Raw genomic sequence first — 13,354 nt, 5'->3', positions numbered from 1 at the left:
TACTCCTCCCCTCATTTTTCTATACATTTTAGTTTCACATCAGTTTCCATAAGTTTTCATGCAAATCATGTGCCCTAATCACACCAGTGTTGATGTTATGTCAGTTTTTTTCCCAGTGCAGAAACAAGTGACACCAGTGTTGTGGGGTGAACGGGGCACATAGAGAACAATTGTTTTTTTGTGCCCTTGCCGAACGCGTGCATAAAAACTGATGTTTCTGCACCATGGTGTGAACGAGGTCTGAAGCATAAGAGATTTTAGTTTCACTTTAAGTACTGTATAGGCAAATGCTGACTCTCTGCATACAGGGCAGGGTGACAAGTTAAAGGGAAAGTAACTCCTTCCTACAAAATTTACTTTCTACACCAATAGGTGACTAAACTGTTAGCTAACCTTCCTAAATCAATCTGGCATTGCATGTAAGTAAACCTTTTTCTGAACAAAAATATATGTTGTTACTGACAAATAGATAAAGTACTGCTTTCCTGCTGTACAATAAAAAATGAGGTAATTGGAAATTTGATTGCCTTTTATACCATATTTGTATAGTCAAAGTAATTCTGATAATGTTTAGGAAAGTACCAATAGCTGTTTCATGTTTTCAGTGACAAAAATGTCAGAATACAATTTAGATATCATTTCAGATTGGCTGTACAAGTACAAACAACAAGATAACACATTCAAATTATATTTAACGTGCCCAAGAACTTTTTTTGCCAAGATATTCATCTCCATAAAACACTACTTATTCTTTCCTTTGCATCACTTTAGTGAAGGAAAGTCAACACAAACACTAGATTACAGTATATACTGTAATAATAAAGATTGTTTATTATAATAATACTAAAAAGGAAGAGAGAACGTTCCATATTTCCGCAGGCTTTCAAAGAGTACTGTGGCATAAGTAAGTGTCATAGTGGCCACACGTTTCAAAATGATCATACAATCGATCATTCAATAAAAATAAAACACACACCAAAAACCCTCTAGTAAATCAATTTAATGCACTCTTGATCAATTTTGATAAATAATATTTAATCATTTAGATTTATAACTGATAGATTGTATTTTTAACTAATATTTTCAGTAAATCACAAACTGCATAACAATTTAGTAAAGGTTGCATTGTTTAATATTTTAATTGATGATGAATCACTTGTTTGAAATTTCTCTAAATCAAATGCAAATCACCGCTTGTATGGCAAATGTAAAGTGAAAAATATATGACCCCATTCAGCAGCACCCTCTGATTGCTGTGTAGAAAAATAACCCCCAGATCTACATGCCGCTTTTTTGTTACCCTAAGTCATAGTCTCGTAACACTGAAAGCGGAGTTCCACTGAAAAGTAGAACTCCGCTGATCTGCTTCCTCCCCCCCTCCGGTGCCCCATTTGGCACCTTTCAGGGGGAGGGGGGAACGGGTACCTGTTTTTGACAGGTACCCTTCCCCACTTCCTGGGAGACAGCGCCGCTGTCCCTCGGAAGTTCAGCCCCCTCCTTTTTCCTCCGCCGCTGGGTCAATTACAAAGCACATACGCAGTTGGGAACCAGCAGTGAAGCCGCAAGGATTCACTGCCGGGTTCCCTTACCCTGGATGGTGGCGGCGGCACACGAGAGCCGATACATAAATCGGCTTCCGCTGCCGACATTGCGGGAACCCTGGACAGGTAAGTTCTACTATTTAAAAGTCAGCAGCTACAGTATTTGTAGCTGCTGACTTTTAATTCTTTTAAGGGGGGGGGGGGCGGAACTCCGCTTTAAAGTTGTATTATTAAATCCAAAAGCAAGCATGTATTTTATTGCAGCTTACCAATTCTTTAGATGTGATGCCTGTATTAGTTTCATTTTTTGCCTTTCTTTCTTCTATTTTCACCTGGTAATCTAGGCAGCAAGTCTGTTGTTTTTGAAAAGCACAAGCTCTCCAGCAGTATGTATCAGTTTGCATGAATGAGACAAACCATTTATTGTAAAACCTTTTTCCCAAAAGGGGGTGCTGTAACTGATTATAAAGTTGTACCAGGGGTCTGGCTTCAATTGAATAGTGTATTTAAATCTGCTAATACATTTAACACTACCCTCCCCCCCAGGCTGACAATGCATCTGTCTGCTGTGCCTCCCGTGTTCATTTGTCCAGAGTTGTGTCCCACTAATACAGGAGGTATGTTAATGTCCAGATAAACCAGGTAAAAACAGATAGAAAAAAGCCAAAGAAAAGAAAATCAATGCAGCCACCCTATAAAATGATTGGTAGGTTTCAATATAATACATTTTTGGTTTTGGATTTAATACCTCAGTCATTTCCTGGTTAGGTCTTTCTTCAGGTATTCACACAACTGGATAATTCCTAGTTGAGGTGACTGGCGATCTTGAGTGATATCAAAGAGCTGGATTAGCGGTCTCAGCACCTGGAACCGGTGTTGATAAACCTGGACAAAGGATTTAGGTGAGTATGGCTTCATCTGTCTGGGGGCTATTATATCAACAAATCATAGTATACACAAATGATTCCCCGACATAATATGCAAGTCTGGTAACTGACTTCCTTCTTATTTAAAGTATCAAAAAATATATTTATTAAAATGAATACACAACTACAATTTATGGAACACATAAGTTCATACCTAGTCCTTCAAAGAATCATCTTCAGTTTTACTATTGATTACCTTAAAATAAGAATTCTAGTTAACTAGCAGTTTCTGCAGAAAATGACACGCAGGTGTGTCCCCAGGTCAGTGACTCAGAAAGTACTGATATCCATGGAAACTTTTACACAGTTTTCAGTTTGAAGGTCACAAGAGACCATTATCAGCCTACCGGGATCTGCCATGTGCGGTCGGTGTCGCAGTCTTTGGAAGCTGTATTACCTATGTTCCTGAAACAATATACTGTACCATTCAGAAAAAAAAAACTCTTCTCCTTTTTTTCTCAGGTGGTTTCCTGAATCTGCCCGCTGGCTTGTTCTCTCTGGTAAACCTGCCAAGGCAGTCAGTGAGATGAAGAGGGTGGCCAAGTTTAATGGAAGGGAGGAAGAAGCTGAGAAAATAACTTTAGAGGTATGGTACTGACTTTTAAAGCAACCTAAGAAATAAAATAATAACATCCCACTCCTGAAAATGGCCCAGATTTATAAGTTTAAAGGTTCTAAAATAAAATAAAAACAGCTACACATAACAGCTAATAAGTATGTTACTAATAATGCGTGTGTAATGCTTAACGCCTTCTGAAAATAACAGTTACATCACATACTTTGACACACCTGGCTGAGTGGGTAATATTTATTATTTATTATTATTATTTATTATTATTATTTTTTATTATTTATTTATTATTTAGTTTTAATATTTATTGCAGATGTTTATGCGGTACCCCTGAAGCAAAAGAGATATAAAACAACAGCAATGACACAGCAAACATTTAAACTAATCAAGAACTATATATTGCAAATAGGCAAACAGTGGAAAGAAATATATTTATTTATTAACAATCAAGAAACAAATATGCTGTAAATAACAATCAATGGGTGTATAAATCAACTCATCTGAAACCCTTTACTGCCAATGTGAACTAAGGAGAGCTGTACCGTCCTAACAGTTCAGCAGTCTGTAATATATTATCTTCTGCTTGCCAGCTTGTTGGGGCCCAACTGCAATGTCTAAGCACCCAGAATAATGTCCCCTTAAGCGCTGATCATGGCACCTGTCCCTTTAGGCACTGATAATGACACTGGCTCTGTGATACTCCAAGTGCAGAGGAAAGATCACCTCTCGTCTGTGCCTCAGGTCCTCATGGAACTGTAGTTTCCTTTTTCCAGCCTATTAGACCAGCTCAGTTTGTATGAGACTACACATCCCACAATCTTAGCAGTCCACATCCTTTGTGCATATCTATTCGATACAGGATGGGTTTGACACTGGCTGCTAAGTTCCACAATAGAAGGCTCCAGGGTGGCTGCAGCTACGGAACTGAGAACTTGTTTTAAAGCCTTTTTACAGCTTGTTAAGAATTTGTTTATATTTTAAGAGTAACTCCAATTTTGTTGAGGAAAAAAAAAAACATTCGCCTCTGGGTGATCCATATAGATTGCAAGGATTTTAACAATTTTTGTTGCAGATTCCTACCTTCTGTTATTCTGAAGAAATAGCTGTTTGTCTGTGTCCCTGTACTGAGTGAATCTGTATGGGAGTGGTTTTATAGCTATCAATCAGTTTCTGCACCCACAGGGCTCTAATGAGGAAATTGCCAAGGCCGGCATGCCTCTAGTTGTAAATTCCTTTTGAGAGTATCTCAGCAAAAATGAATTTCTTGTTGCAGGGGATGCCAAAAATCAGACTTGTATTTTAGTGCAGACTTCTGGGGAAATCAGTAAGCCAATCACACAAGCAGGAAATCACATTTTCAGGTGGGGTTCTGAACACCATCTGTGTACAGAAGATCTCCAGGTAGCCATATTGCATTACATTTTACAGAAAATTACAGTGTTGCAGAATGGAAAGAAAAGGTCATATTTAATAACATTCAATTACAAAATGACTGGAGTCACAATTGTATACACTATATTGTTTTTTTTTTATATTTGCTATTTTTTCCCCCCAAAAAAGTGGAGTTACCCTTTAAATATCCATATTCTTGCCACATGTTCCCTTTAAAATATTATATGGCGGCATCTTAACATACCTTGTTTAGGATCCTCTAGTGATAAGGTCATTCTTGAAAGCAATTTGTCCTTGGTTTAGTCAAGAGTAGTGTTGAGCGAACACGGACTGTATTATTCGTGTTCGTACCGAATAATTGGATTTTTGTTACCCGAACACGAACACGGACACTTTACTGTATATTCGGGTAAAAATCCGTGTTCGGTCGTTTTATTTCCGGGTTTTGCATGCTTTGGCGCTCTTTTCATGGCGGGCTTTCAACAGCCAATCAACAATCGTTTAACTGGTGTGCCTTAAGCCATCCCAGCCATGCCTGCAAATGTCTCAGTAGCTGTGATTGGCCGTCTGAAGCATGTGACCAAGTCTTTATAAGTTCGAGGCAGCCGCAGCGGCGTCATTATGCTGCTTAGATCAGGGACAGATCACACATCAACGTGCTGGCTGCTGATTAGGGAAAGATAGGCAGGAAAAAACCATTTGTGTCCGGATAGAATTGAGGGACAGGTCGGAGTGTTTAGGCAGGGCGAGTTGTAGGCATTTTAGGGATAGAGTCTGCTGAATTATAAGGTCAGTGTCTTCTGCAAACTACAATCGATATTGCTGTGTGGGGGGTGGGGTCTGCACTCAATCCTGATCTACGATCTCTTCTCAATCCTGTTAGGGAGAGGCTGCTGCTGAATTTTAGGGTCAGAGTGTTCTACAAACTACAATCGATATTGCTGTGTGGGGTGGGGTCTGCACTTAGTTCTCCTGATCTACGATCTCTTCTCAATCCTGTTAGGGACAGAGTCTGCTGAATTTTAGGGAAACTGTGTTCTACAAACTACAATCGATATTGCTGTGTGGTGTGGGATAGGAGATAGGCAGGTGTCAGTGATCCACATCCATTTTTCTGTGTGTGGGCTGCAGTGAACACAATCTTTTTGGGGTGCAGTGAACACAATCCTTTTGGAGTGCAGTGAACAAAATCTTTGTGGGGTGCAGTGAACAAAACCTTTGTGGGGGTACAGTGAACACAATCTTTGTGGGGTGCAGTGAAGACAATCCTTGTGGGGTGCAGTGAAGACAATCCTTGTGGGGTGCAGTGAACAAAATCTTTGGGGGGTACAGTGAACACAATCTTTGTGGGGTGCAGAGAAGACAATCCTTGTGGGGTGCAGTGAACAAAATCTTTGGGGGGGTACAGTGAACACAATCTTTGTGGGGTGCAGTGAACAAAACCTTTGTGGGGTGCAGTGAACACAATCTTTGTGGGGTGCAGTGAAGACAATCCTTGTGGGGTGCAGTGAACAAAATCTTTGGGGGGTACAGTGAACACAATCTTTGTGGGGTGCAGTGAACAAAACCTTTGTGGGGTACAGTGAACACAATCTTTGTGGGGTGCAGTGAACAAAACCTTTGTGGGGTACAGTGAACACAATCTTTGTGGGGTGCAGTGAACACAATCTTTGTGGGGTGCAGTGAACAAAACCTTTGTGGGGTGCAGTGAACACAACCTTTGTGGGGTACAGTGAACACAATCTTTGTGGGGTGCAGTGAACAAAACCTTTGTGGGGTACAGTGAACACAATCTTTGTGGGGTACAGTGAACACAATCTTTGTGGGGTGCAGTGAACAAAACCTTTGTGGGGTACAGTGAACACAATCTTTGTGGGGTGCAGTGAACACAATCTTTGTGGGGTGCAGTGAACAAAACCTTTGTGGGGTGCAGTGAACACAACCTTTGTGGGGTACAGTGAACACAATCTTTGTGGGGTGCAGTGAACAAAACCTTTGTGGGGTACAGTGAACACAATCTTTGTGCGGTACAGTGAACACAATCTTTGTGGGGTGCAGTGAACAAAACCTTTGTGGGGTACAGTGAACACAATCTTTGTGGGGTGCAGTGAACAAAACCTTTGTGGGGTACAGTGAACACAATCTTTGTGGGGTGCAGTGAACAAAACCTTTGTGGGGTACAGTGAACACAATCTTTGTGGGGTGCAGTGAAGACAATCCTTTTGGAGTGCAGTGAACAAAATCTTTGTGGGGTACAGTGAACACAATCTTTGTGGGGTGCAGTGAACAAAATCTTTGTGGGGTACAGTGAACACAATCTTTGTGGGGTGCAGTGAAGACAATCCTTGTGGGGTGCAGTGAACAAAACCTTTGTGGGGTACAGTGAACACAATCTTTGTGGGGTGCAGTGAACACAATCTTTGTGGGGTGCAGTGAACAAAACCTTTGTGGGGTGCAGTGAACACAACCTTTGTGGGGTGCAGTGAACAAAACCTTTGTGGGGTACAGTGAACACAATCTTTGTGGGGTGCAGTGAACAAAACCTTTGTGGGGTACAGTGAACACAATCTTTGTGGGGTGCAGTGAACAAAACCTTTGTGGGGTACAGTGAACACAATCTTTGTGGGGTGCAGTGAAGACAATCCTTTTGGAGTGCAGTGAACAAAATCTTTGTGGGGTACAGTGAACACAATCTTTGTGGGGTGCAGTGAACAAAATCTTTGTGGGGTACAGTGAACACAATCTTTGTGGGGTGCAGTGAAGACAATCCTTGTGGGGTGCAGTGAAGACAATCCTTGTGGGGTGCAGTGAACAAAACCTTTGTGGGGTACAGTGAACACAATCTTTGTGGGGTGCAGTGAACACAATCTTTGTGGGGTGCAGTGAACAAAACCTTTGTGGGGTGCAGTGAACACAACCTTTGTGGGGTACAGTGAACACAATCTTTGTGGGGTGCAGTGAACAAAACCTTTGTGGGGTACAGTGAACACAATCTTTGTGGGGTACAGTGAACACAATCTTTGTGGGGTGCAGTGAACAAAACCTTTGTGGGGTACAGTGAACACAATCTTTGTGGGGTGCAGTGAACACAATCTTTGTGGGGTGCAGTGAACAAAACCTTTGTGGGGTACAGTGAACACAATCTTTGTGGGGTGCAGTGAAGACAATCCTTTTGGAGTGCAGTGAACAAAATCTTTGTGGGGTACAGTGAACACAATCTTTGTGGGGTGCAGTGAACAAAATCTTTGTGGGGTACAGTGAACACAATCTTTGTGGGGTGCAGTGAAGACAATCCTTGTGGGGTGCAGTGAAGACAATCCTTGTGGGGTGCAGTGAACAAAACCTTTGTGGGGTACAGTGAACACAATCTTTGTGGGGTGCAGTGAACACAATCTTTGTGGGGTGCAGTGAACAAAACCTTTGTGGGGTGCAGTGAACACAACCTTTGTGGGGTACAGTGAACACAATCTTTGTGGGGTGCAGTGAACAAAACCTTTGTGGCGTACAGTGAACACAATCTTTGTGGGGTACAGTGAACACAATCTTTGTGGGGTGCAGTGAACAAAACCTTTGTGGGGTACAGTGAACACAATCTTTGTGGGGTGCAGTGAACACAATCTTTGTGGGGTGCAGTGAACAAAACCTTTGTGGGGTGCAGTGAACACAACCTTTGTGGGGTACAGTGAACACAATCTTTGTGGGGTGCAGTGAACAAAACCTTTGTGGGGTACAGTGAACACAGTCTTTGTGGGGTACAGTGAACACAATCTTTGTGGGGTGCAGTGAACAAAACCTTTGTGGGGTACAGTGAACACAATCTTTGTGGGGTGCAGTGAACAAAACCTTTGTGGGGTACAGTGAACACAATCTTTGTGGGGTGCAGTGAACAAAACCTTTGTGGGGTACAGTGAACACAATCTTTGTGGGGTACAGTGAACACAATCTTTGTGGGGTGCAGTGAACAAAACCTTTGTGGGGTACAGTGAACACAATCTTTGTGGGGTGCAGTGAACAAAACCTTTGTGGGGTGCAGTGAAGACAATCCTTTTGGAGTGCAGTGAACAAAATCTTTGTGGGGTACAGTGAACACAATCTTTGTGGGGTGCAGTGAACAAAATCTTTGTGGGGTACAGTGAACACAATCTTTGTGGGGTGCAGTGAAGACAATCCTTGTGGGGTGCAGTGAAGACAATCCTTGTGGGGTGCAGTGAAGACAATCTTTGTGGGGTACAGTGAACACAATCTTTGTGGGGTACAGTGAACACAATCTCATACTTCTGAAGCTTTGAGGGTGCTGCCTGTTCTATACTCCTCCTCCTCCTCCTCATCCATCCTTTTAGGTGTACAAACAATAGTAATTGGGGCCTAGTGTGCTTCTGTACGTGTGAAAAACATACACTTTTTTTTGATCATATTTCCTATTCCGCTATTCAATAAAAACCTTTGGGGCTCAATTAAATTGCGGAATAGTCTGTGTCGGTACGTGTGAGATCCACCTTTCCAAGTTTTTGGGGTTCATCTCATACTTCTGAAGCTTTGAGGGTGCTGCCTGTTCTATACTCCTCCTCCTCCTCCTCCTCCTCATCCATCCTTTTAGGTGTACAAACAATAGTAATTGGGGCCTAGTGTGCTTCTGTACGTGTGAAAAACATACACTTTTTTTTTATCATATTTCCTATTCCGCTATTCAATAAAAACCTTTGGGGCTCAATTAAATTGCGGAATAGTCTGTGTCGGTACGTGTGAGATCCACCTTTCCAAGTTTTTGGGGTTCATCCCATCTGTGCCAAGGTCCACCTAACTACCGATACGTGGACCAGTAAGCACGGTCAGGGGCGTTATATCTCCCTAACGGCACACTGGGTAAATGCAGTGGCGGATGGGCCTGAGGCGGATAGCAATTTGGCGCATGTCCTTCCACCACCGAGGATTGCAGGGCGCTTCAGTTTGCCTCCTGTTCCTAACTCCTCCTACTCCGCTTCCTCATCCTCTACCGCCTCCTCATCCGGACAGCGTAACACCTTCACCACCAACTTCAGCACGGCCAGGGGTAAACGACAGCAGGCAGTTTTACAACTTGCCTGTTTGGGGGACAAACCACACACCGCGCAGGAGTTGTGGAGGAGCATGGAACAGCAAACAAATGAGTGGTTGCTGCCAGCGAGCCTCAAGCCCGGCCTGGTGGTGTGCGATAACGGGAGAAATCTCATAGCAGCTCTGGGCCTAGCCGGTTTGACGCACATCCCTTGCCTGGCGCATGTGCTGAATTTGGTGGTGCAGAGGTTCCTTAAAAACTACCCCGATATGTCAGAGCTGCTGCAGAAAGTGCGGGCCGTTTGTGCGCACTTTCGGCGTTCTCACCCTGCTGCTGCTCGCCTGGCAGCGCTGCAGCGTAACTTCGGCCTTCCCGCTCACCGCCTCATATGTGACGTGCCCACAAGGTGGAACTCCACCTTGCACATGCTGGAAAGACTGTGCGAGCAGCAGCAGGCCATAGTGGAGTTTCAGCTGCAGCACGCACGCGTGAGTCGCTCTGCGGAACAGCACCACTTCACCACCAATAACTGGGCCTCCATGCGAGACCTGTGTGCCTTGTTGCGCTGTTTTGAGTACTCCACCAACATGGCCAGTGGCAATGACGCCGTTCTCAGCTTAACTATCCCACTTCTATGCCTCCTTGAAAAAACAATTCGGGCGATGATGGAAGAGGATGTGGCACAGGATGAGGAGGAGGAGGAGGAGGATGAAGAGGTAACATTTCAAAGGCTTTCAGGGCAGTCATTCGCAAGGGGCTCCGAGGGTGGGTTCCTGCACACACAAACGCCAGGGACACAATTGTCCAGCAGGGGCACAGTTCTGGAGGATGAGGAGGATGAGGAGGAGGAGGAGCTGGAGGAGGAGATGGAACCATGTTCACAGCAGGGTGGCACCCAGGCCAGCTCATGGCCATCACTGGTGCGTGGCTGGGGGGATACAGAGGACACGGACGATACACCTCCCACAGAGGACAGCCTTTCGTCGCCTCTGGGCAGCCTGGCACACATGAGCGATTACATGCTGCAGTGTCTCCACAACGACCGCCGAGTTGCCCACATTCTAACTTGTGCTGATTACTGGGTGGCCACGCTGCTGGATCCCCGTTACAAGGACAAGGTACCGTCCTTAATTCACTCACTGGAGCGCGATCGCAAGATGCGCGAGTACAAGCGCACGCTGGTAGACGCGATGCTGCTGGCATTCCCATCTGACAGCGGGGCCACAGTGGAAGCACAAGGCAGAGGAGGAGGAGGTCGCCAACTCAACCAGGGCACTGCCAGCACCTCAGAAGGCAGGGTTAGCATGGCCGAAATGTGGAAAAGCTTTGTCAGCACGCCACAACAAACAGCAGCACCAGCAGCTCAGATGGAACGTCTTAGCAGGAGGCAGCATTTTACCAACATGGTGGAGCAGTATGTGTGCACACGCCTACATGTAGTGAATGAGGGGTCTGCCCCCTTCAACTTCTGGGTCTCCAAATTGGGCACATGGCCTGAGCTTGCCCTTTACGCCTTGGAGGTGCTGGCGTGCCCTGCAGCCAGTGTATTATCTGAACGGGTATTTAGCACGGCTGGGGGTGTTATAACAGACAAGCGCAGCCGCCTGTCCAGAGACAATGTGGACAAGCTCACGTTCATTAAAATGAACCAGGCATGGATCCCACGGGACTTTTCCGTACCTTGTGCAGAATAGCAATGGATACCGACCTTACCCAGCCATTGTTCCATTTTTGCTCTTTCCCACTCTTTTGGGGTGTACCCTCATTTAAAATTTGTGAAAAGAAGCAGTGTTGGCTACCTCGTCCTCCTCCTCAGGGCCAGATTAACGTAGGGGCTATTGGAGCTGCAGCTCCAGGCCCCTACCTTTTATATAGGCCCCGGGTTGGCCATATTCACTGTGACCGCTCTTCTGTCACTTGTAAATACAGAAGTCTGGCTTCTATGCTCGCTTCCCCAGGCAGCACCCTCAGAACCTCCCCACACAGCGCGAAGGCCTGACAAGGAGGGACAGTTGCCGATGCATGGATGTGTTTATGGGCTTCAGAGACAGCATCCCATGTTGAATTAGGCATGCATGGCTGCACCCTTCCTCCTCTGGGTGCATGCCAAGGCACGACCCTTAAGGCCCTTCAAAATCCTCAGCACCAAGACCATGATGCTCTTAATCCGGCCCTGGTCCTCCTCCACCGCCGCTTCCACCTACACCGCCCATAGGTGTGCGCAGCCTATTGCATTAGGGTGTGCACCCCAAAGTTGAAATACACATGCATGTGTTTGCCTACATGTACATGGCCCCGATACATTACTCTCCCTGCTGGCAAAGAGAAATAGAGCAGAGCAGGTGCGAGGGAGATCTTTCCCATCTCCTCACTGGCAAACAGAGCGATAATGCTATGTGCCCTAGGTGATTAGGGTGTGCCCAGGTACACCAGGCACACCCTGTGCGCACGCCTATGACACCGCCACATCCACCACCACCTCAACCTCCCTCCTACTCCTTATGGGCCTCATCCTTCAGAGATGAAGAACATTGTTTTATTTTTCTGTTTTTTTTTTGTTGTTTTAAGTTATTTCCCTATCCACATTTGTTTGCAGAGCACTTGCCATGCTCTTAACTACGTTTTGCTGCCATTTGCAGCACTCTAGCCCTTTCCATTGGTGTTTTAGAGCCATTTTAGTGCCTTAAAGTTCGGGTCCCCATTGACTTCAATGGGGTTCGGTGTCCGGGAAAAGTTCGGTAAAAGTCCGGGACACGGACCCGGACTTTTTTTTAAAGTTCGGCCGAACCCGTCGAACACGGACATCTAGGTGTCCGCTCAACCCTAGTCAAGAGTGAGCTGATCAAGGGAAATTCACTAGCTATTCGCTTGTTCCTTAGGTATACTCTGTGTCATGGCATAGGTCACATAATTAGAAGTGAGGTTGAAAATCCTTCAAGTGTATTTAAAACACAAACTTTTTATTTTACATTTTTTAATACAGCGGTGAGGGGTTATAACTCTTGTCAGATTTTATTGTTGTCTGTGTCTCTATCAGGGAGATGTATTCTTTCTTTATTTGATTTAGTAAAACTACAGAGTGCAGAATCTGGTGCAGCTGTGCATGGTAGCCAATCAGCTTCTAACTTCAGCTTGTTCAATTAAGCTTTGACAAAAAAAAAAACACTGGATACTGATTGGTTTCTATGCAGAGCTACATCAGATTGTACAGTTTTAGTAAATCAGCCACATTGATTTTGGGACTGAAAGTGAGGCCCTGTTCACACCTTAGCGTTTTTCAGCTCGTAAAATGCTCATCTCCGAAGTCTCAAAACGCCCAACAAGCAAAATCCCATTAATTTCAATGCCTTCTGTTCACATATGAGCATTTTGTCGCCTGAAGCAAAATGCCCGAAGCTCACAAAAGTACATGAGCTTCTTTTTTGGCAGATTACAAGCGTCTTTGTTATATGTTAATACCTTCCTCCAAACAACTGCAAAAAACACCTGAAAAACGCCCGAAAAAACGCCTGAAAACGATGCGCTCAGGTGTGAATGGAACCTGAAGGATAATTCAAAATTTTAAACACTTGCCCCAGTGACAGCTGTCTAAGAGGAATTTTACATCTCTTTGAACAGATTTCACCTCACTTCCTGTTGTATCTGCAGGACAGAAAAAGAAATGTCCCAAGTGTGACAAAGATGGCACCAAAACCCTTACTAGAGTTTTAACCTACCCATTGCCCATATCCAAAATGAAAACACGTTTTTTAGATTGCCAAATGCACTTGAAATAAGTATGTGATCGATTTATGTTTCCTAAAGAAAATTAATCAAAACTCAATTACCTTATTAAAAGTAGCATTTCATGTCATACATCTGTTTTCCCTAAAATTAATCAGTCATAGAC

At 44.3% G+C, this 13,354-nt stretch overlaps 1 protein-coding gene across 2 annotated transcripts in view; it reads left to right on the top strand.

The window, feature by feature from the left end:
* Window positions 1-13,354, top strand: part of LOC309565900 (solute carrier family 22 member 6-A-like) — a 104,859-nt gene that overhangs the window by 44,045 nt on the left and 47,460 nt on the right. For both annotated transcript variants that reach the window (XM_082270918.1, XM_082270919.1), the window contains exon 6: window positions 2,930-3,053. In XM_082270918.1, coding sequence (XP_082127044.1) covers window positions 2,930-3,053 — 124 coding nt within the window. The remainder of the gene's footprint in view (window positions 1-2,929; window positions 3,054-13,354) is intronic.

This window comes from Pelophylax lessonae (genome assembly GCF_965119305.1).
Source record: "Pelophylax lessonae genome assembly, chromosome: 10".
Classification (NCBI taxonomy): domain Eukaryota; kingdom Metazoa; phylum Chordata; class Amphibia; order Anura; family Ranidae; genus Pelophylax; species Pelophylax lessonae.
Note: the sequence above shows the minus strand (reverse complement) of the source record. Positions and strands in the feature narration are given on the sequence as shown.